Below are 23,121 nucleotides of genomic sequence, written 5' to 3' on the forward strand. Positions count from 1 at the left end.
AACTAAATGTGAATATTACCTAAAGTTGTATTCAATGCATGGTAAGCATATTTAAAATCTGTTTGTTAACCCCAAGCCCTGCTGCTTTACCTCCCTCTCCTTCAACTGGGAACCGGCCTGAGGGAAGGGGTACTGATCCTGAAGCCGCATCTGTGCATTAGAGCAGATGTGATTAGCATGTAACATTATACAGGTTAGGTTAGCTAGCCATAGCAAAAGGGCATAGCTGCTGGATACAAATTCACTGGGCTCATCTACACTCATCTAATTTTTGATAGCAACAGGTAGCTAACGTCAGCCACAAAATGTTGGCTAAGATGTTATGGGCTTAAAAACAAGTTCTGTGAATAAATACCTTTCTTGTGAAAATACTTGGTGACTAGCTGTCGACCTCTTTTATTATTTTCCTCTTGCTGACGTTTTTTCTTTCGTTTCTGAGCTCCTGATTCATGAGCTGTAGAGGACATTTTCCTGTCAGTCTGTTCAAGCTGCAAGCTGCTGGTGCACTGCTGTGCCGCCTAGTTATAGTTGAAAGTGGGGGTGCAAGATTAGTAACTGGCAGGCAAGGGGTGGTTTGGAGTGGGTCAGGCACGACCACCTCCATGGCAGAATTGTTTTAATTTAATGAACACCTGTACGTGCAATTTCCTGCAATATAGAGCACAGAACTGTCTCAAAATCCTATGGGATCCTAAAGGATTCCTATAGGGTTCCAAAAATGTATAGAGATTCCTATAGCATTTTTTGACTAGGGATGTTATCCTACACTTTAAGCTGTCTGATATCCCATTACCTGTAACTCTTGGGTCTCTTTCTCAATTCCTCTGCCTCCTCCCTGAGTCTGCACAGTCACCACATCATTCTACATTAAGGAGAGCAATACACTTATGAGTACACTGAATTGGTTTGAATACACAATCTTTATGCTACTCTGTAAAGAAAGGGAGAGAGGGGGGAATATATTATCCAAGTATTTGTGTCTTAATTTGTTATGTTATCCTACACTTTAAGCTGACTGATATTTCCATTACCTGTAACTATTGTGTCTCTTTCTCTCCTTCTCTGCCTCCTCCCTGAGTCTGCACTGTCACCACCACATCATTCTACACAGGAGAGCAATACACGTATGAATACACTGAACTGGGTTGAATACATGATTTTTTCTTTTTTCTGCCATGTTCTACCTGGTTGGTTGGCTGGCTACACACACACACACACACACACACACACACACACACACACACACACACACACACACACACACACACACACACACACACACACAGTGTGCAGGTTAGTTACAGTAGGAGATGGGCTTCTATCATATTATCTTCTATCATTCTATAATTCATTCTTCTTTTATTTTCATTTCAGGTAGTTGTACCTTAAGAGAATTGAAGGCTGGCATCTGTAAATGCAGATAGATATAAGTACTTTATTCTTATTTTATTATCATTATTTTCTTTCCAATGAAATGAAATCAGAAAATAAGTGGTATATGATGGAAAATATGAAAGTCAATGCTTGAAGGAAAATGGACTTCGGAAATCAGTTTTTTATTTTTTATTTACTGTTCTGTAAAAGTCTTGTCGAATGTAATGTTTTATGTTTTGTGTGGACCCCAGGAAGACTAGTTGTTGTCATGCAACAGCTAATGGGGATCCTAATAAACTCAAACTCTAATGGGCTTCGATCTACCAGGTAGCTAGCTAGTCAAACACACACACTGGTTGATGTTACTAGCTAGCTAGCAAACGTCAGCTAACCGCTAGCTAACATAAAGAGTGACCTGTAATTCAATGCAGCGAAAATGAAGAGAAGGTGATGATTATAAATGTGTTCTATTGTATTGAGTGGTAGAAGTAAAGACATGTCTAACATATTCTTTGTTTGAACAACTTACTGAAAAGGTCTGCCACCAATGACAGACTGGTCGCGGTGATTTACACTCAGCCTACCTGCATCAGGACTGCTGTGGGTGGGAGGCAGTTGATCAAACCATTGTGAGCGAAATGCGGGGGGGGGTCACAATCTTTGGAAATGTTTTTCAATGATTATTAATGATTATGTTCGATTACGATTATGGTAACTGTGAAATCGGTATGAGGCATGGCTAGAATGGGTGATTTGTTTGGTATTTTGAGAAAAACACACAGCTCGCACACATTATAATAGTAAAATACCTCCATACCATTTTCCCCAAACAATACACCAAGCAACCATGTTTTTTCAATAAAAATACATTGAACCATACATGAATATCTTGTTTGTCATTCAAGTTAAGCATTGCTTACATGCTGAAAGTGCAAGAAATGGCAATATTGGGACCTCATTCTATATGCAGTGTTCTGCTTTGAGTCAGCTGTAATTGAGGCGCCAATTTTTTCTTTGACATGTTGCACTCCGTGCTTGTTTCCTGGATGTGCAACACAGTTTTAAAAATACCAAACTGATCCGATATACTGCAGTACTACAATGTTCCATGTGTGCAATGTTTGAGAGGATTGGAAGCACCTTTTGAAGCACTCTCATCCAAAAGGTCTAGTATGTCCATTGGTTTTGGTCACTAATTGATTTTCCTGGTGATGGAAAAAGCTATTCTTTGTTGGTGTTTGTCATGTTGGTTTGAACTAAAATATGATGATTATTAAACCAAGAGTAGAATGCATTCTTAACTACACATAGTATCAAATATAGGGACATCTTTCAAGAAAAAACTGTCAATATTACCTTGTTTAGTAGAGCATGTGTAAACATGCAGTGGATTTGGAGCATTGCCCCAAATCTTTTTTTAATTGTGGGGGCGGGACAAGTGATCTTACTTTTGTGGCTGTTCTCAGTCTAATGCCGCTAAGACTATTAAGATCGAACCATGGCAAAGGCTTTGGGAAGTCTTTTGTTAAGTAGATGTTAGAGTATAAGCGATAACAAGATTGAGTTGCTTTCATGGTCCACAACAACGTTTTGGATAATCCACCACCAGAGTAGGGGTAATGTGGTGTGGCATCAACAGGAAAGGCTTCAAGCTCATCTTATTTGTTGCTTCAGCTGATTCCAAAATTAAAATCTTCTCTACCATAACAGCATAAATAAAATATAAGCAGGCACCGATGACTCATTTACCTTTAATACCTTCATGAAAATATAAAGCCTACCCTAAAGAGGTTAATCTTAAAACAACAAGATGAAACAACTCAATCTACCCAACTTTATATGCTGTGTATATACCGTATATATGGCAGCATGAATCATTACCAACTAACTGTTTCTTTATTCTTTACAGAATTTGGTACAAGCAGGAATGGGAACGATGAATGAAGAAAAAGTATCATTATATAATAAAATAATGGCTATAATAATAATAAGTCTAATTGAAAGTCTTCGTTTATTGCTTGTACCTAGTTGTTTTGTTTGCACTTGTAACTAGTATCATCCTACTAAATTTAAAAATAAAGCAATTTCATTATATAACAATAACTGCGATCTCATTTTTAATCAAATATAATTGCGATTTTCAATTTAGCCTTTAGAGTGCACCAATAAACATTTAAAGCTGCACACTTCAACAAGTACACATTGTGACCTTTTTGACTCGCGGCAGCAACAGTAGAAGTTGCATATTATGCATATAGTTTCATAATTTTCCCCTCAGTTGGTCAACAGATGTTATTATCATCTGTGAATTTGTAAAGCCTTGTCTGCAATGCATGTAGTATGCTGTTTTGTTATTTTCTGATTTCTACCACTGTTTTTTGAAAATTGAGTGTTGTGCTTATCGGCTGCGACTTGTAATATTTTGTTTATCATAGAGTCTTTAACATTTGCTTTGTGCGAAAAGGTTTTAGTAAAACCAAAAATTAAAAGCCGCTGCCCTTTAGATTTGAATGATTTCAGAATAGTTGGCCTCACTTCCTTCTAAATTATTATTATAAAAAGGAAAACATATTAAAGCAGGAACAGAACCAAGCATGCTCTTAACCCCTCTGCACATTATTGTGGATCAAACTATATTGAATAACAATATTGTATACAGTAAATAACATCTGAAAAAGTACTCTAGCAAATCTTAATAGTCATTTTCATCTGGTTTTAAAACCGTTCAGTGTCACATTATAGCCATTACATTTGTGGGATATTTTACAGCAGATCAGAAGCATCAATCTCATTACGCCAATCCTGATTGGCTGGTGATCTTGACGTCTACGTCAGGGAATCCACCCACCCTATAAGTAGCTTGCGCTACGACGCAGCGTAATTCAAACACCTTTTCTCGCTTCAGAGCACATCTCGAATTATCAGTAGCCGGGCTAGTTTAACAGTCCACAGACTGAACCCAAAGCTAACATTCGGTCGACGGGCGCTTGCCGGTTTTTTTTTTTTGCTTTGCAAGAAGACTGAACAATATTAACACACCAGTTAATATTGTAATCTGCCTCGCCGTTTCTTTCTTTCGAAATTATGGTAAGGTTTGATTTTTTCTTCAAGTAACATACCTGTTGCTAGATTTTCTTTCCTCCACACCGACACCACGGTAGCGAGGACGTCTTTTCTCTCTCACACCAGAGGAGACGGAGATAAAAACAAAAGGTATTAACACACCAGTTAATATTCTTTAAAGAATAAAATCTACACCGTCGCTTTTTCCTTTCGGATTAACGACAAGGTTGGACTTTTTTCTCAGTAACGTAGGTACGTTACTGAGAAAAAAGTCCAACCTTGTCGTTAATCCGAAAGGAAAAAGCGACGGTGTAGATTTTATTCTTTAAAGAATATTAACTGGTGTGTTAATACNATGAGGGCGCATCTGTGGTTGGGAAGCAGAGATTTACCCACCTTTTTCTTGGTTTGTTACTGTTATATATTTTTGTCACGATTACTTTCCTGTCAGTCGAGGAGTGTGATGTGTGTCCCGGCCGGCAGTGCACAAGCGCACAGTTTGAACCCATTTTAACTTTCTCTCCGGGAAAGCCCTCGGGATTACGCGCAGCCAGGACTTTCCACACGAAGATAAGAATGTCTGTGTGCCTGTCACAAAGCTGAGAGATGTGAAGGGATTCCGAGAGAAGTAGAGTAGAAGACGCGCTCTCTGGTGTGGAGTTTTATTAGCTCTTTTTGGTGCTCATTGCTTGCACATGGACACGGGGCGCCTGGATGTTGATGGACACCTGCTGGAATGGAACCCGTAACCTTTTAGCCCAATACATGAATCTGCCACTAAAACAGCCTGTATCACATTTACAGTATGGATTACGGTACGTTTCACAAATCAATTAACCAACTTTTCTCGAGGAATGGATTTAATTCGGTGGAAACTGATTCCTTTATGACTTTCATCTTTACGCGTTTTGCATACACACATCTGGCTGTTTAGTGTTATTTGTGACACATTTCTATTAAGATTGTTACATTCTCCGTACATTTAAAGAGTTGTAGCCTGAAATCTCGTCGGCTCTCATGGGACTGAGGCACTCGTCGCGGTGTTTGCTGCTGCGGCGGAAGATGGCGGAGGCGGACAGCTCGGAGGTAGGGAGCTCGTGCAGTCCTGCTCCCGGCTATAGCGGGACCGGGACACTCACTATACTTGTTTGATTAGGGAGCGATATATTTGATATGTTATGTATGCACCTTGTGTTTTTCCTAGCCTATCATTGTCGTATCCACGCTTAGAATCAATGTTGCACCATCACGTGCGTGCAAAGCAAAGTGCACGGTCCTGCAGATGTTGGGGCGGGGAGGTTTAAGTAGACCACTCTGATTGCAATAGTAGTGATAATGCACGCAGAGGCTTTGCATACATGACCATTGTTGGATGCATTGAGTAACTGTCCTTGGTGCTGAAACGGTACCTGCATCCAGGCACGTGCAGCGGATGTTAGAGAGGAAGGGGCTCAAATGCATTAAAGGACACACCGGCGATTTTTATTACTAATTTAATAAAAAATATGGCTGGAATTACAATGTTTGTATGGAAGCCCATTTCCGCCACTTGAAAAAAATAAAATCCCCATGAAAAGTCATAATTATGAGATAAAAAGTCGTAATAATGAGATAAAAAAGTCGAAATTATGAGATAAAAAGTCATAATTATGAGAACTGTTTAATTTATTTCAGATCATTTTGACATAAAAGGCAAGCAAACACAATACATACAGTGTAACTTGGCACAATTGTACTGTACGTCTTTTCATTTTAAATCTGATTCACTACACCTGATATTAAATACATAACAAAACACATTTTGATCAGAGTTAAAATAGGTCAGTTGATTCAGCTTCATAACACTGCAATTAAACCCTCTATGCAACGATTTTATACTCTCTTAAGTGAAATAAAGTTATCCAACCTTTATAAGGCTTAGGAACTCCAACCCTTTGTGAACTGGTAACCTGCACAAACATTATAAATGACATTTGAAAAAGGGCACTTCTCAAATAGCAGGGCAAAGGGCAGGTGCTATCCAATGTCTATCTGAGCACGTGCCTGCCTGCATCTTTTACCGGTCCTATTAGAGTCTCCTATTTGAATGTGAATCCTAGACTGCTTATTATAAGAATCCCCTTTTACTTGTAATGTATTAACCCATATTAGCCCATACTGTAGTTTCTAAATCCTAATACAAACTATTTTCTTTCCTTTCTCTTCCTTAACAGAGGCAACAGCCAGTCGCGTCCCCCCACTCTCAATCTGCCCAGCCCTCCCCACTGCCTAAACCAGTGTCTACTGCCCACCATGTGCCCTGCGGCCCCCCCGCGCCTCATGTAGCAGCCCTGGCTACTTGTCCTGGTCGAGGCAAGATTGCCAAGTTCCTGAGCCCGGAGGAAATGACATCACGGGACTACTACTTCGACTCCTATGCCCACTTTGGCATCCATGAGGTAGGCTGACAGACGGCAGCTTGGTATGTATGAGCAGGGGAAAATACTGACACCAAATGTCTAACCTGAACTCGCCAAGGAATTTCAACCCCATTAGTCTGGCTTTCTGTCGGCAGGATATGTCAAACACCACGGCTGGTTTAATCCCATTGACAGATAGGCAGTAGTATTACTTAAACCAAACACTTTTGTGAATATGACATATCTCAGAAGTTAACATATGAAGCAGCTTAGAGCACATCCAGTAGAAAATACACATATGTAACTTAATGATTCCCCTAAATAAGACAAAAACTCGAACATGAACCTCAAACGGAGCTGTCCACCTACAATTTTGTGAGGAGAGTGTGTCACAGTCTGACAAAAGACAAGGCTTTTCCACCACCAACTCACATTAAATAAACCAGAAGCAAGATGATAGTCCATGTGAAGTATTCCAGAAATGAAAATAAGCTGTGTCCGACTTACAGCCAGTGAATCGCTGTATATTTGGAAAGCTATACCGAAGATAACGACCTTCATTTGTGAAAGGAGTGGTGGTGGAAAAGTTTGGGGACGTATAAACCTGTTTAAAATTAGCATGTGGGTCAGCTTTTTGTCGCCTTGCACACAAAGAGAATGTCCTGATTAGAGCAGTGCCGAGCCCGGAAAGTGGGATGTGTGAATGGGTTCAGGGATATGGATATCAGCCGTCCCCAAACGCTTTGTGTTGTACTCCTGTCTATTTCAAGAACCACTGCCACTGTCACACAGGCTCTTGGCCTAAATACTGCCTCATCTATCTCTTTATACATGTAATAATAACAGCTATTCACATGAGGAAAATATGCATTACACTCTAGCTCATTATGTTCTTTGTATACCTTTGAGCATTTATGAGTCACACTATTCTTTAGGCAGTCTATACCAGTTCCATATAGAAGGATAGTGCTTTGCTTGTTATTAAAGGTCTCCTATCATGGAAAATGCACTTTTGTATGTCTTTTATACATATGTGTCCCCGGTGTGTCAGGGAACTCGCAAAGTGTCAGAAAACAAAACCCTCTCTCTTTTCCTCCGTACCCAAATCTCTGAAAACGGAGCTGATCCAGATTTGCGTCCGACATGACGTGATATCTGAAATGTGGGCTGACTTTACGCCCACGGCCCTATCAGAAACGTTGCTATCAGAAACAATGCACAACGTTTTGGAAGTGTTATGGTCTTTGTTTACATTAGCAAGCATCGCTAACACTGTACTGGAGAGAGTATTTGTAAAAAAGCAGGAAATAAAAAAGGTACTCACCTTGTGTTAAACCCGCAAGACAAAAAACCTTTGAGCTCCATACTGTTTCAGAAATAATCCTTGAACATGATATGGCGTTTAATCACAGCAGCATTTAGCTGTGTCTGGGTAGAATTCTCCTGATCAGATACTCAGCATAAGCTCCCCCCTTCATTTTTTTTTTTTTTTTTTAAAGCTAAGGACCCAAAATCAGCACTTCTCTAACAGGGCTGAAATAGAGGGGTATGAGGCATGGCTAAGATGAACACTTCATAGACATGTTTCTTATATTTTTTTTATATATCTGAGATATTTAATATATTCCTAAAAATAGCTTAATAGGAGACCTTTAAAGACTGCATGTCCTTGTGTATCATGGCTCTTCATTTGACCTCTAATCTAAACAGGAGATGCTGAAGGACGAGGTGCGGACACTGACCTACAGGAACGCCATGTACCACAACAAGCATGTGTTCAAAGATAAAATTGTCCTGGATGTGGGTAGCGGAACGGGGATCCTCTGCATGTTTGCCGCTAACGCCGGCGCCAAACACGTCTACGGGGTGAGACAGATACACAGTTTGACCACAGACTCCACAGTTTATATTCTTCATTTAGAATCCTCCAACCGTACTACTCAGGCTTTATGAGAGAGACCCTTTTAGTGTCGAAAATAATAGCCGACTGTCACAGTATCTCTCATCCATATCCTTTCTTTTTTGCATATGAAACAGTAAGACATTTATTTCTAAGGGCCAGTTTCTAGTGCTCCTCTGAGAGACTGTGAATCTGTTTCAAACAATCTTAGGCACAGAGGCAAGGAGAGACATCTGGCTGTAAATCACAGGTTACACATTGCCGGCAGAGTCTCTGACACTTATGTATGATTCATATACTGTATTAAACTTATGGATGGGAGAGAAGAATGATGTATTTGTTTTCATGCTGCACAGGGTCTGAGATGAGCGATCAGGGACATTAGTGTGAGGACGGATCAGCATGGTTTGATTACATTTGCCCTTCTGATATTACCCCAAAGGTTACCCCACAGTATATAGGACATGGGGCGGAAATATGGTAGTTTACACCCTTTTTCCCAACTAACATATTTCTCATGAATTATTAACATAAATGTGTTATTTCTTTGACTAGAAAATGTAGATATTGCAGCGAACATTCATCACTTTCTTGTGTCCTTGTGCCTACAGATTGAATGCTCAAGCATATCAGAATATTCAGAGAAGATCATAAAGTCCAATCACCTACACAATGGTAAGTCAAAGAGGTTTTCCCTTGCTGTTATGTCTCCTATCTCCATTTGCCTAAATGCAGAGCAGTATGATGAATTCTGGATCAGAAGCGCTGTGAAAAATCTGCATATTTCCATCGTGACCGCCACACTCAACACTTTTGGACACAGGTCTGATGGTTAACTGGCCTCTGTCAGAAGTCCCTTACTGGTGCTGATTACCATTGTAAAAGACCACACTCAACTTCACAGAGTGGCAACCCAATCTAGTGGGCTTCATTTCATCAGGCTTTTCTTTTTGATTCATCTTTCCTGTTCTAAAGAATTAAAACCTCATCATCAGTATTAACTATATACTGTAATTAGTTTACTTGCCAGCAGTTTGAACCTGGAGATGTTGAAAACGCATAAGTGTTATGATACAAATCTATAGGACAGGTTGTTGGGCAATTTTCACAGTTGGCCTAAGTTGCGTCAATTAGAATATGGCTGACAATAGCTATAAAAAAAATGGCTTGGCCGATTTGGAAAATGGAAAATGTTGGTGTGGTATTGGAGACGTATTGAGGATGTTGAATTGATTTCTGCCATTTTGAGTCCCCTAAAACTTTAAGATCAACAAAAAAATCCATCGTAATCAGCCCAACAGGACTACAAATATGGCCGCCTCTGGCTTAAACTGCCATTTCTTGTCCTGAAAATGTCAAAACTCATAAAAAATCCTCAATAACCTAGAAAACCACTCTGTAATTGTCCGAATCTGCCAAGCCATTCTTTAGCTTTTGTCCTAATATGCTAATCAATGCAACTCATGCTAATTGTGCAAATTGCCCAACATATGCAAGTTAGCATCCGGCAATATCTATGTGCTGAGGACCCCTACAATACATATCTAACATAAAACTTTGGGGTACTCCACATTTCCGGGTTCACAACAGGACCCTCTGTCCTGAGACCCTCACATCGTACCAGGAAACACTTCCAAAGAAACCCCCGGTTTAAAGGGGAACATGGGAGAAACCTCAGGGAGAGCAACAGAGGAGGGATCCCTCTCCCAGGACGGACAGACGTGCAATAGATGCCGTGTGTAAATCAAAAAGATAATACATTTTACATAGGTAGACCAAATGTTTGGAAATGCATGTGTCTATAATAATAAGATCAATCCAAGAGGATGTCAACAATCCTGGGAGCCATCAGGGAAGTAGTATCAAATCAAATCAAGTTATATTTATATAGCACATTTTTAAAATGATTTTTGGTCGAGCCAAAGTGCTGTACATATAATAATTACCTTACAGTAAGGACACTATACAGTATGATGAGAGTCAGGCAGGACCGCCGGCCATGTTCTTCTTTTAAAAATCGATCTCTTTGCATTAATGTTATAGAGATGCGCTGAAGTCATTTGTTTGTTGCCTGCTGTTTCTGTGTCTCTCTACTCGGCAGTCATTACCATCTTCAAGGGAAAGGTGGAGGAGGTGGAGCTGCCGGTGGAGAAGGTGGACATCATCATCTCCGAGTGGATGGGCTACTGTCTCTTCTATGAGTCCATGCTCAACACAGTCATCTTCGCCAGGGACAAGTGGCTGGTATGATGCTGCTGGGTTGAATAATAATAATAAAGCTTTATTTGTACAGCACTTTTCATATAGCAGGTGCAGCTCAAAGTGCTTTAAGAACATGGCACACATCACAAATGAAACAGAACAAGAATTTCACATCAGGCCAGACGTTGAAACCTTTTAGCACATATGCCCCATAGCGGTATGATATAACAGTTTAAGAGTTTAACAGACACAGGAGGCAAAAGGTATGATAATACATTTAAAAAACACAAATAAATATGGTAAAATCATAGACTGTATATATAACAAATAGGGTAAAATAAATGAAGACAAAACCAAAAAATACGATAAAATATAAAAACCTATAAAATAACAAATAAAACAAAGTAACAATAATAACAACAAAAATAAATAGTAAGAATACTAAAGGTCGCTCAGAAAAATGTAAAATAAATACAAAAAGTAAAAAGCTATAAAGAAAATAAAACAATACAAAAATAATGAAAATTAAAAGACCATTTATGTCGCTAATAAAAAGCTAATCTAAAAAGAAGTGTCTTTAGCTGTCTGGAGATATGAAAGGCCTTTGACTCATAAACACAGCAGAGATGAAGTAGAGGATTTACTGCCCAGATGTTGAGGTCGCACATGACTGATGTGGTTCTAACCTCAGGCTTTAAACTCGACACCAGATCTTACAGTACATGCCAGGTGTGTGAACCATAGAGGCGATTAATGGCCTTTCTTTCTTTGTGTGTGTGTGTGTGTGTGTGTGTGTGTGTGTGTGTGTGTGTGTGTGTGTGTGTGTGTGTGTGTGTGTGTGTGTGTGTGTGTGTGTGTGTGTGTGTGTGTGTGTGTGTGTGTGTGTGTGGTAATACCTTGAGTTTTCTCTCGTTCAGAAACCCGGAGGTCTGATGTTTCCCGACAGGGCGACTCTCTACGTGGTGGCCATCGAAGACCGGCAGTACAAGGACTTCAAGATTCATTGTGAGTAATTATGGAAGATTTGCTCTCAAGTTGTTTCCCCCTCCGTCTCACACTCAGCGCTGCGGTGCATTATTAATGACCGCTGTGCGAGTGAAATCAAAACAAACTCAAGTTAGATATCAATTTTCTCATAAGGCACTTAAAGCTGTATCTAAAAGATTGGTGAAAAATTGGGCTGCAGACTGTGAGGAAAGCTCATAGATTGATCAATATGCTCGACCAGGTATTAATGATAACAATGTTTACCTTATAATTATCAGGTTTGGGTTTGAACTGTTTATAAAATATTGATAATTGGATTTTGGTCTTCAGCACTTTTAAATATGAGGTCAACATTTCTGGCTATGTTGACTTAAGTAAGCTGAAGACACAAAGCAAGTTATGCTAGGATATACAATCATTTTGCACAATCTTGCAAAGCAAATTATATATACAACTGCAAATAAACAATACAAACAATTTATGAACCATTAATAAAGCCAGTAGTTTCAAAATGATAAGCCCGGTGACAGATTTGCCGTATTTAGAAGCAATACTGGCCGTATTCACCCCATCAGGTGTCTTGAGTACAGTACAACCTCTGCTCTGAACTCACTCCATGTGTTCTGATATCTCTCACAGCAGGAGTGGGGGCTTAACATTGTGATCCAGATAAAAGCACCAATATTAAAGGTGCCATGTACTTAGGCATGGAATAAAAACTCCTGCTGAGTTTCCTTTGACTGCACAGGTGGCATCCTTTCTTCTACACACACATTCATGCTTTCACATAAATCCCAAAAGAATTCAGTCCACCCAAACTCTTGCGCTCTTATTTTTAGTCTCTCTGTGCGTCGGTGCCATTTTCCACCTTCTCATTGTTCAGATTTAGCACTGGCCCTCTGACAAGGCAAGGTGGAGTGGAGGGACAGAGGGACTGGGGGAGGGAGAGCCTTCTCAGTCCCAAATTATAATAAAAAACAGCCTGCCAGACATGGTGGAGGAGGCGGAGGACGTCTATTTTCAGGCCCTGTCATCCTCCACACAGGGGCCGGACAGAAAGACAGACATTACTGGGACTGCTTTCTGCTTTGTTTTATTTTCTCTCCTACTTGTTTTGCCCTGACTGCAGGGCCGGCCCTTGGCATAGGCAGTACAGGCGAATGCTAAGGGCGACTCATCAACCCATCGGGGGCGCCGGAAATTGGGGAGATTTTTTATTTTTTTATTTCATAACAAAGCAATTGCCCGATTTTGGATCAACATAGTACATCTTATTATCTTATACTAACATAACTACGCCTATATTACGTACAGCACCCATAAACTATGGCACACCTCCCCCCCCCAAAATCAAGTTGAACTGCCCCAGCCCCTGTAAAAACCAGAGCTTTATGTGAAATTCTTCTTTTTTTTAAATAATGGTTTTAGTGTGCAATTATACGTTTTAATTTTGTATTTGTGTTCATTTAAAATAAATCAAACTCCCAAAAAACGTATAAAGCTTCTGTGTGCTTTTATTAACATTGGAATTGACTGTGTAAGCGGCCGCGGGGGGGAGAGCTTTAGAGAGCTCTCTCCTGAAAGACTGAGCGGCTCTGATAACCTCAGCTCAGTGAGGTAAAGGCACACCTTTATATGATCATTATAGCTATAAAAAAATAAGAGAATATGAAAAACAGGTATAAAATACTATATGACAGTAAAAGTTGTTATAGCCAGCTAAAATCTTGCCTTGGGCAGCAAATTGGTCAGGCTGCCTGACTGCTTGTCAAGAAGTGGCAAAATAGCTTTGCAAGTGATTTAAAGTTAAACAAAGTAACTGTTTTTGTACACACAGGGTGGGAAAACGTGTACGGGTTCGACATGAGCTGCATTCGCAACGTGGCCATCAAAGAGCCTCTGGTGGATATGGTAGATTCCAAGCAGGTGGTGACTAACGCCTGCCTCCTGAAGGTTAGTCTACTGTATGTCTCTGTGTGTTTATAATGCACGGTGACTGAGTGTGAATATTTCTCAAGCGTTTGTCCCCCTCATCGTTCGAGTCCTTGCAAAGCCTGCATGTTTGAGGCATTTTTCGTTTTTTGTTCTGCCACTAACTACATGGATCCTAAATTAAGTCAGAGAAAGCGATCAATCCCAATCAGTCTGCTGAGACTGTTTTCTAGAAGTTTCCAGGGAGCTGTAATAGTCTGCAGATCTGTTTTCCAACAGTTGCTTGTTTTTCATCTCACAAATAAAAAGTAAATGAGCCTTTTTTTGGTTTGTTTGTCCCTTTTACCTCTCATCTTATTTCTTTCGCTGTTATTTCTCTCTATGGCTGGGCGATATGAAGTAAATAAACTTTCAAAAATATTTCTGGTAAAATCCCTTTTTCTCGATGTAGCAACGATATGGTAGGGTTGATCGTTGGTGCTTTCACAAAATATTTTATAAAAACTATTTTTCAAGTAATAGGCATCACTAATGTGGAGATAATGGCTACATAGGTAGAAGCCAATTATAGAGCAGTTTGAATGGTTTGGTATGTTCAGAAAAATGTCATGTAATGAATCCTTTAAAACCAGGAAAAGAGTCTTTACGACATCAACAATCTAAGACCATATACTCTCATATCACATAACTGTTGTAATATCTATATATTTCCTCATCCTTTTTCTCTCTGCTTTATATTGCATTATATTTCCATGTTGAGTATATCACATATCTGTATTCCTCTCTCACATCATTTGGTGCGCTTAGTGCTCGCTATACTTTCAGTGCTGTAAAAATCTGTGTATCTACCGTCCAATTGTTTTTCTTTATTAAACACGTAAACGGAAGAGTGTCTGAGATGCCTTTTTGCTTTTTGCTTTTTACCTTACTAAATGGTCATTGGAGCGAGGGCCGGGGCGAAACTCATGGAAGTGATTTCAAAACAAAAGCACTCGTTTGCTAAAATCACACTTTGAATCACTACAGTAACCTGCTGAGGGAACGGTCATTATTATAAACAGGGGGAATTTAGCGATCACAACGGAAACGGCCAAGACACATATTGAGCCCAGAAAATTGATGTTATTAAGGGCTGTAAATATAATAAGCCTCTGTCTAAAATGGACAACATTGTTAGGAGATTTAAACTATACAGCAATTCTGCACTGCGGTCAACTCACCAGTTTGTTTTTTCAAATCAGCTGCTCTTCCTTATTCCTGCTATATTTGACGAGTGATACAAATATGTTTTACCTCAAGTTCTTAAGAAAACTGACTCTGTTGGACTCGGTTTTAGTTTGACTTCAACCAGAAATAAAATGAAGTAGCCTACTTTTGCTGTGTACTTGTGAGTAATCCTCTGTCAAAGTCCCCTCCTTAGTACATAATGCATGTTTTTCTGCTATATTTGATGAATGATGAAAATTTGATGAATGATGAAAATATAATTTTACCATTAGTTCTTAATGAAATTGATACTGTTTGACTTTGTATTAGTTAGCCTACTACTTACAATACATTGAAGTACTTTTACTGTATTTTTTGAAAAATACTCTTTCAAAGTCCCCTGCTGAGAACAAAATTAAGCCACTGCTAAGTTTGATGAGGGAATTCTTTTTTGTTGCCATTAGTTCTTCGTGAGATTGACACTGTTGGACTCAGTACTATGAAACTACCCCCACAAGTACTATGAAGTACTTACTGCGTACTTTTCCAGTACTCCTCTGTCAATGTCCCCTCCTGAGAACAAGAATGCATGTTTCTCTGCTATTTTGAATAAGCGTTATAAAAACCTTTCTTCATGAGACTGATATTGTTGGACAGAGTATTTTAAGAGGATGGTAGACTGCACAATGACACACTCTGTCACTCTTGTTGGCCTCTTATGATGCTGCTGTCTTTTAATATATGATTATTTCTCAGCCGCTAGTTTGTCACAGATTCTTCAGTCTCATCAGCCTCATCCTTCCATCAGTCCCAGTCAACGCATCAGCCTCCAGCACACTTCCAGTGTCTGACTCCATATGTTATTGTCCTGATGCTGTAAGGGTGATGCCCCATGATCACACAGTGCTAAGGACCTCATATTATGTATGTCATTAATGTTACATCACCAGTGTTGGGACTAACGCGTTACAAAGTAACTACTTTTGCGGTAACTAATAGCGTTACTAGTTACCTATTCCCATTAAGTAACGCCATTATAGTTACTGTGATTTAAATGGGTGCGTTACTGCGTTACATTATGTGATGGAATTGATCCGAATCTCCCTGCGGATGTAATTTACAGGCGAATACAGCGATGTCCTCTCACAGTACCATGGAAAAGTGAAAGTGACCAGAGAGGAGTGATGATTGGTTAACGTGGGGTAACATTTCAGGGTAAGCCAATCAGAGACAGAGTTGGGCGGGTCTTGCCTTATGGGGAAAATACACACACACGAACACTTGCTAAGGCTAACACACACACATACACGGCAACACCCACCACCAGCATACACACTATGGCAGATGCAAGTATCAGCGAGAGCAGCAGCGCATTTACAACTTGGAGATATAACCACTATTTTCAATTTGTGGGGATAAAGGACGCACAAAATATTACGGTAAAATATAAACTGTGTGCAGGACAGAAAGCATTGTCCACATCGAAAAACAGCAATGCCAATCTCCTGAAGCACCTAAGTAATGGACATGGGGCTAAACTAGTCGCCAAAGACCCCACCGTCTCAACCACCGGCAGTGGCCCAGATGGAGCAACACCCCTTAAAATACTCCGCCTCCGACTCCTTCTTACCGGCACTACACTGGTGACCCCGACGTGATAGTTTCCGAAAAAAAATTGAACATGGCTGAACGAGATGTTTTCGTTAAGCTGCCGGAGTTTTGGGAGCATGCCGCGGAGGCATGGTTTGCACACGTGGAGGCTCACTTCGCTTGAAGGAACGATATAAACGCTGCCTCAACTATCGTTTTATAAAAATGGTGTTCAGAATTCTTGACCTGTGACAACCTGAAGGCGCAAGATCCAAACACTGACGATGGTCTTTATTTACTCTTCAAGAGATGACACAAAATGAAAACGATCGAATTAGGAGACCAGTAGTCAGGCGGGAGCGCATTACGTACCAAAAGACGATAGAAAACCGCCTACTGACTATGTTTATATTAAAATGGCTAATAAGAATTAACTTTAACGTAGGTGACAAACTGTAAACAATATGATCGTAATGTATATGTAACTCATGACAAATGAACCCGCACGATAAAAACCTCTTTCAGGGGGACGGACCTCTGTTCTTAAAGTTCGGTGAAGACGAAAAATTCAAACTACCTCCCTTAAAGAAAAAACAACGGTAATCAATAAAGCCCCTCCTAACTAGGACCAACGCTGAGGTTATGATCACTTTGACTGGGGGTCGTTCATGAATACTTCGATGAATGACCACGAATGAAAAGGCTCATGAGGAGAACAGTTACCCAGGGGAGGACCTCTCTGTTCCTATTACGTACACAAAGAAAAATCGATTCGCATTTTCGTGGAAGAAGCGACTCCTCCGACCTTAACGAACTCATAAAATTCTTCTACCTCTGCCAGTCTATAGTCGTATGTACGTCAGCTCGATGAGTCGTCGTCGTAAAACTGGGAAAGCCTTTCAGCTAATCCTCCAAGACCAAGGACCTGATTCACCAGGGTTGAGGAAAGTCGTGTGACTGTGCCGAGACTGTGAGAACAACCAGAGAATCTCGCGTAACAGTCAAGGTATCCGAACCTTTACACAGGTTAGTCGTTTTTACAAAAAACCTCATTCCGGGTCTCGATTTTACATATACTACAAACTAACACATTAATGTCCACTCCTTTTAATTTAGGTGTAGGGATATACCTTTGGCATAAAAAAGTAAGAAAGGGACAATACGAATGAACATAATATTGTAAAATGTAACAACTATGACCTATAGAGGGGTCGAGTCTTTGTGTTTTTATTTAAATTTTAAAAATTTATATTTAATTTTTTAATGAAACTTTAAAGAGTGTTTTGGAAGATAATATCATTTAAATAATTTTTTCAAATCCAGTATTGCAAAAGAACGGATTTATCAAGTTAACTTGCATGGAATATTTGTGGTGTAGGTACCGTAATGGGTAAACACGGGCGATAAATAAACCGGACAACCAATCAATTATGTTTATAACTAAAAATATATAATATTTATATCTAAAATATCCGTATATTACCTACGTCAGAAGACTTGTGAAAAAAAAAAATTTACGACGTTTATTTCTTAATAACAATTAAACAGCACGTGTCTACATGGAATTGAAACTAACCTTTGTGACCCGTTGAAATAATTATGTCGTCTAACTTTTCTAAAACCCTTCCTATGTAAGAAGGAACCCGAATTAACCGAGAGACGTTCCCGCCAAATACCAACGAAATATAAGAAGTCTATCACCAAACAAATTTATTGATCACTGTTAAACTATGTATAATGTTTTTCCGAGTATTTTTCCCGTATATTGGACCGGCCGAATTGCAGACATAGTTTTCCATTTTGATCAAATCAAACGGCATTCTTCCTCAGCCTCCGCCTCATAAATCTTCCCTAAGGTGAGAAATAAAAGGTAGTTCGTTAGCATCATAGTCCTGTACATGAGTCACTCCCTCCCTAGTCAATCTCAGGCAACGATCGAGATCGACCGTTGGATGTTAGAGGCCCCCAACAATGCGATTTTGTGGTCCAGGAACATCCTTTACACTGGGTTCCCTTAAATACCCAATTATCTCGTGGTGTGTTCGGGGTCTTAAGGTCTTATTTGTTCGACACGCGCCCCGTCCTTGTGTGCGCTGGGGGAGATGGGACTTCATACCCCTCCGTTTGTTGGAGACTTTGCACGCCAGGGCCGTTTCACCTTGCCCCTGGTGTCCTGAGTTGGACAATCCCTAGCTTCGCCCCCCCGCTGGGCAGCACCACCTGCCCCGGTTGTGGTGCCACGAGTTCAGTTTAACTCGTCGGAATTGACCTAGATGCTCCTGCCAGAGCGGAAACGGGTGGGTACAGCCGGTGGTCACGAACAGGACGGAGGTGTTGGCTCCCGGTACATTCCCCCGACCATCCCGGGGACACGCCGCAAGCACCGTCTACTTTGCACGGGCCGGCTCGCCATCCGCATGCCTAAATCCAATACGCAAACACCCGTTAAGCCACCCTGTCGACCAAAGTCGACCTAAACCATTGTCGCCTGTAAGAAAGAAGAAAGAACCCGGCCTAAACGAAAACGAGTACCACAACCACTGTCCTAGGAATGCAAAAGAAGAGAAGCACACGTTGGCCGCCGTTCGCAGCTGCACGACAGCCCAGCGACAGGCCCCCTCCTGTAAAAGAGTCTGAAAACGCCCAAGCTAGACAGCGACGGGTGAAAGAGGCGCAAAAGTGTGTTTGTACCCGCACTCGTGGGCGTGGTGCTCCCCCGGAGGTCAGTGCGTCCCGGGCCTGCCAACTTGGGGAAGATCGATGTCATCGCCTCCGCCTGAAAGCGTTGGTAACCTTGCGGACCCGTAGCCCAGGCGGCGAGGTTTGTCGGGGAACCCGGAGAGAGACGCAGCAACCGGTCGGCTTGCCGCCAAAGCCCGAGCACGCCCAATGGTGCTGAGTTAATAAGACTCTAATAAGGACCTCTGGGCGCGCGGCACGACGCTTCAGCCTTGGCTTGCTATTTGAGCCGGCGTAGAACGTCCTTTTGGCCAACTCCGGCATCCCTCTGTTCCTGACTACGGAACCCAATCCTTCAAGGGGACCCTTAGAGTCCCAACGGCATTTGGTAGAGCGGCACCCTCGGTGCGTCTAAGGAGAAATCCGCGCCAGAGCCGGGTGTAGTGGGTCCCGCGAACTAGCTGGGTCAACGGGCAGGCATTCCGGTCCGGAAACTCCGCGGCGGAAGTACCTTCGCTACCTTCGCGAGCGTCTCCGGCAAGTCGGACCCCCACACCATTCGCCATCAGACACCGTCAAACCTGGGGTTTGACAGAACGTTGTCTCCCGGGCCTCGGGACTTCGGCTTGACACTCGGGGACAGCTCCCCTTTACAGACTGCCCCACGTTGCTGTGTGGGTGCAAGCGCTTATTTTCGGGAATCGTGCAGTGCGCGAACTCTCAGCTGTGTCTCTTGGCGGAGGCCGTTGCCCAGCAGTAAGGTGGTACCACTCCTCCATCCCCTTTTTGGGACCTCTCCTCACGTTGCCTGGATGGTCAGCTACATGTCCTAGTTTGAGTTAGAGACCTTGATCCTGCCGAGTTTATCCGGAAGCACACCGCCCACGTGGAAATCGCGCAACTGTCGGTGCGTGGGGGGTCGGGTTCAAGAAAAAGTTGGGTGAGGTTTTGTTGAAGCTCCCGTGGTCGCGGTGGCTCAAATGCGGCCTAACCTGTTCGAACGTGGCGGACTTTTGTCTGCGGGTCAACCGCCCCTGCTGCAGGCACTGTCCTGTATCCTCTGCAGCCGGTCTTCCCACTACGGACGCAGCGGCTGTGGTGCAGGAGGTCCGCGTTCGTAAGCCGAAAGAGACAGAAGTCTGAGACCTCCGGCCTCACCCACTGGACAAGGCGGCGGTATGCTCGTAATAGGTCCGGTCGCAACCTGCCAGAACTACTGCTGGGGACCCTCTCCGTTAGCCGTTGGTTCAACTGAACGGTCGTGCACAATTACAGAAACCATGAGGCTTTACATCCTCTCGACGGCGAACGACCCTGCACGGCTGGTTCGAGCCGTGGAAACTGTACCGCTCCCTCGCCAAACACCAGATTTTGCGGAACCTTTGAGGTGCCGGAAGGTTGTCTTGCCTTCACGCGTGTCGGTTATTTCTGAAAAAACCCCGCCGGTAGGGTCTTGAGTGCGTCACTGCCGCCGGCATCGCCACGCTCCCTTTCGGCCGTTGTCGGAGGGGAAGCGGCGTCCTACCAACGTGGCAGGAACCACCTGCGCCCACGGGCTCCTTCAATTACAGGCCTGTGTCTAACGTGAGTCCCAACTACCTAGTTTTAGGACAAGCGACTCGGGCACTTGTCCGGCCTCCACTCTGTCACACGAGGAGGACTTTGCGATACGCTGCTCCTACATGCAGGTCCTCCATGTGCCTTGCGCTTGCCGTCCGGGTCGTGGTTTAGGTACGTCCGACGCACCTTGCAGGACCCGTCCCGTCAAGAACTCCGGGTTTTCGTAGCGTCCTTGAGTTTCTCAAGTTTCCGCAAAATGACAGTAAAACTTAAGGTCCCCCACGTACGTGAACCACATAGTGCGTTGTTCCCCAGGTGGAACCTCTTTCTGGAAGCAACAGCAGCAAGGTCCACAATCACCGTAGCACTCAGCCGCCCATTGGGGCCGTGCCCGCCTTGCGCAAGCCGAAACCGGCTGCTGCACCGTCTCCTCCCTCGGTTCCCGACAACTCACCGCCCGCTACGGTCCGCAAGGTACCACGCTTGAAAGCGGAGCGATGAACAATCGATCTTCCCCAAGTTGAAGCCCGGGACCGCATCTGACCTCCGGGAGCCACCACGCACCACGAGTACCCCAGTTTGACTGTCCTGATGCGAATGGGGGTCCCCGATTTCCGAGACGCTCGCCGTAAGGTAGCGAGTACTTCCGCCGCAGTCCGTACCGGAATGCCTGGCCATTGACCAGCGTTCACGGACTCCACTACAACCCGGACTCCTGGCGCGGATTCCTCCTAGACCGTCCACAGGTGCCCCTCTACCAAATGCCAGTGGGACTCCAGGGTCCCCTTTTAAGGATGGTTCGTAAGTCAAGGAACCCAGAAGGAGCCCGAGTTGCCCCAAAAGGACGTTCTACGCCGCCTCCAAAGCAAAGGCCAAGGCTGAAAGAGTGGTGCCGCGTGGCCCCAGAGTCCATATTAAGAGTCATTATAACTACAGCCGCCATTTAGGGGCGCCTGCCCCGCCTTGGCGGCAAGCCAACCCGTGCTGCACGTCTCTCCGGGTTCCCGACAACCTCGCCCGCCTGCTACGGGTCGCAAGGACCACGCTTGAGGTGGAGCCGATGACAATCGAATCCTTCCAAGTGGCAGCCGGGACCAGCTCTGACCTCCGGGGAGCCACCACTCCACCACGAGGTGGGGTACAAACCACCAACTCGCGCCTCCTTTTACCGGTCGCTGTCTAGTCCTTTTGAGCCCGGTTTTCAGACTCTTTTACAGGAGGGGGCTGTCGCCGGCTGTCGGCAGCATGCGACAAACACGCTCACACGTGTGCTCTCTTCTTTTGCAATTCCCTCAGGTGATTTGCAATAAAAATTACAGGTCGTTGTCGGTACTCTGGTGTTTTTTAAAGGTGGGGCTTCTCCCTATCTTTTCCAGCGACAATGTTGAGGGTCGACTTGCCGACGAGGTGGCTACGTGTTTGTGTTATTCGGCATTAGGCATGCACGGCTTACCCGGGGCGGCAATCGGCAACAATCGGCACCCCGGCACGGGCGGAGCTCACACAGAGAGAGAGCCGCGCCTGGTGTGAGGCGACGCCGCGGGCACAGCGGTGTCCCTTTGTCCGAGGGACTTGTGACAGAAACTGTTTTCCTCGGACGGCACGGCGGATGCGAGTCCCCGTGATGTATCGCAGCCGTGGAAGGCAAAGGGCCCTCCGAACACGACGTACCTCGCTACGTGGAGAAACGGTACAGGGCTTTGCACGTACACCAATCTTCGTGAGTGGCCAATAGGGAGCGGCTGAGCCGCAGCGACACAGGCCGGAGCGTACGAAAGAACGGGCGGTTTTCCCGGCGACACGCGGTATCGGGGTTGCGGAAGCGTGGTCCTGACAGCACATCGTTCCTTTCCTTTGCCAGCGAAGAGGCCGTCGCCACCCCGAGGCAACTAATCTAACCAATACAACCGTATGCGACAGAATCTGGGCCCCTCCAATTCACAAACTTCTTTGTAGAGGTAAACCTTTTTAAAAGACCATAGAAGCGGGGAAGGATCGTCCGAATCGTAGAACGGAGTAATTGACTCTACCGAACGTAGGGCTCCGGGACTTACAGGATTAACCCGTCCGAGAAAGAGAGCGAGCAGCTATTGGTTTTACAGAAGTCCCTCTTCTCGGAACTATCGAGCATAAACAGCTCGCACCCCCACGACGCCACTACTGGTGATGGCCGACTTCATCTTTGGGTCGCTTCGGTGGTGCACCATTATAGAGTTAGAAGCAGCCACC

At 43.3% G+C, this 23,121-nt stretch overlaps 1 protein-coding gene and 1 long non-coding RNA gene across 2 annotated transcripts; one reads left to right on the plus strand and one right to left on the minus strand.

Annotated features, from left to right (window-relative positions):
- Nucleotides 1-6: 6 nt before the first annotated feature.
- LOC104963015 (uncharacterized) lies at nt 7-2,031 on the minus strand. Its single transcript, XR_800265.1, has 3 exons — nt 1,032-2,031; nt 356-518; nt 7-150 (listed from the first exon to the last, which is right to left on the minus strand). It is a non-coding gene; the product is annotated as an uncharacterized lncRNA (long non-coding RNA).
- A 2,838-nt stretch (nt 2,032-4,869) lies between these two features.
- LOC104963019 (protein arginine N-methyltransferase 8-B-like) lies at nt 4,870-22,422 on the plus strand. The gene is made up of 11 exons (XM_010791566.1): nt 4,870-5,523; nt 6,651-6,875; nt 8,547-8,702; nt 9,348-9,411; nt 10,838-10,980; nt 11,856-11,943; nt 13,763-13,878; nt 20,782-20,916; nt 21,208-21,366; nt 21,704-22,030; nt 22,243-22,422. The coding sequence occupies exons 1-11, from the start codon at nt 5,455-5,457 to the stop codon at nt 22,420-22,422; spliced, it is 1,662 nt and encodes a 553-aa protein (XP_010789868.1). The 5' UTR covers nt 4,870-5,454.
- Nucleotides 22,423-23,121: the final 699 nt, after the last annotated feature.

The sequence above is a fragment of the Notothenia coriiceps genome, unplaced genomic scaffold (assembly GCF_000735185.1).
Source record: "Notothenia coriiceps isolate Sejong01 unplaced genomic scaffold, NC01 NC01_scaffold00035487, whole genome shotgun sequence".
In the NCBI taxonomy this organism is placed as follows: domain Eukaryota; kingdom Metazoa; phylum Chordata; class Actinopteri; order Perciformes; family Nototheniidae; genus Notothenia; species Notothenia coriiceps.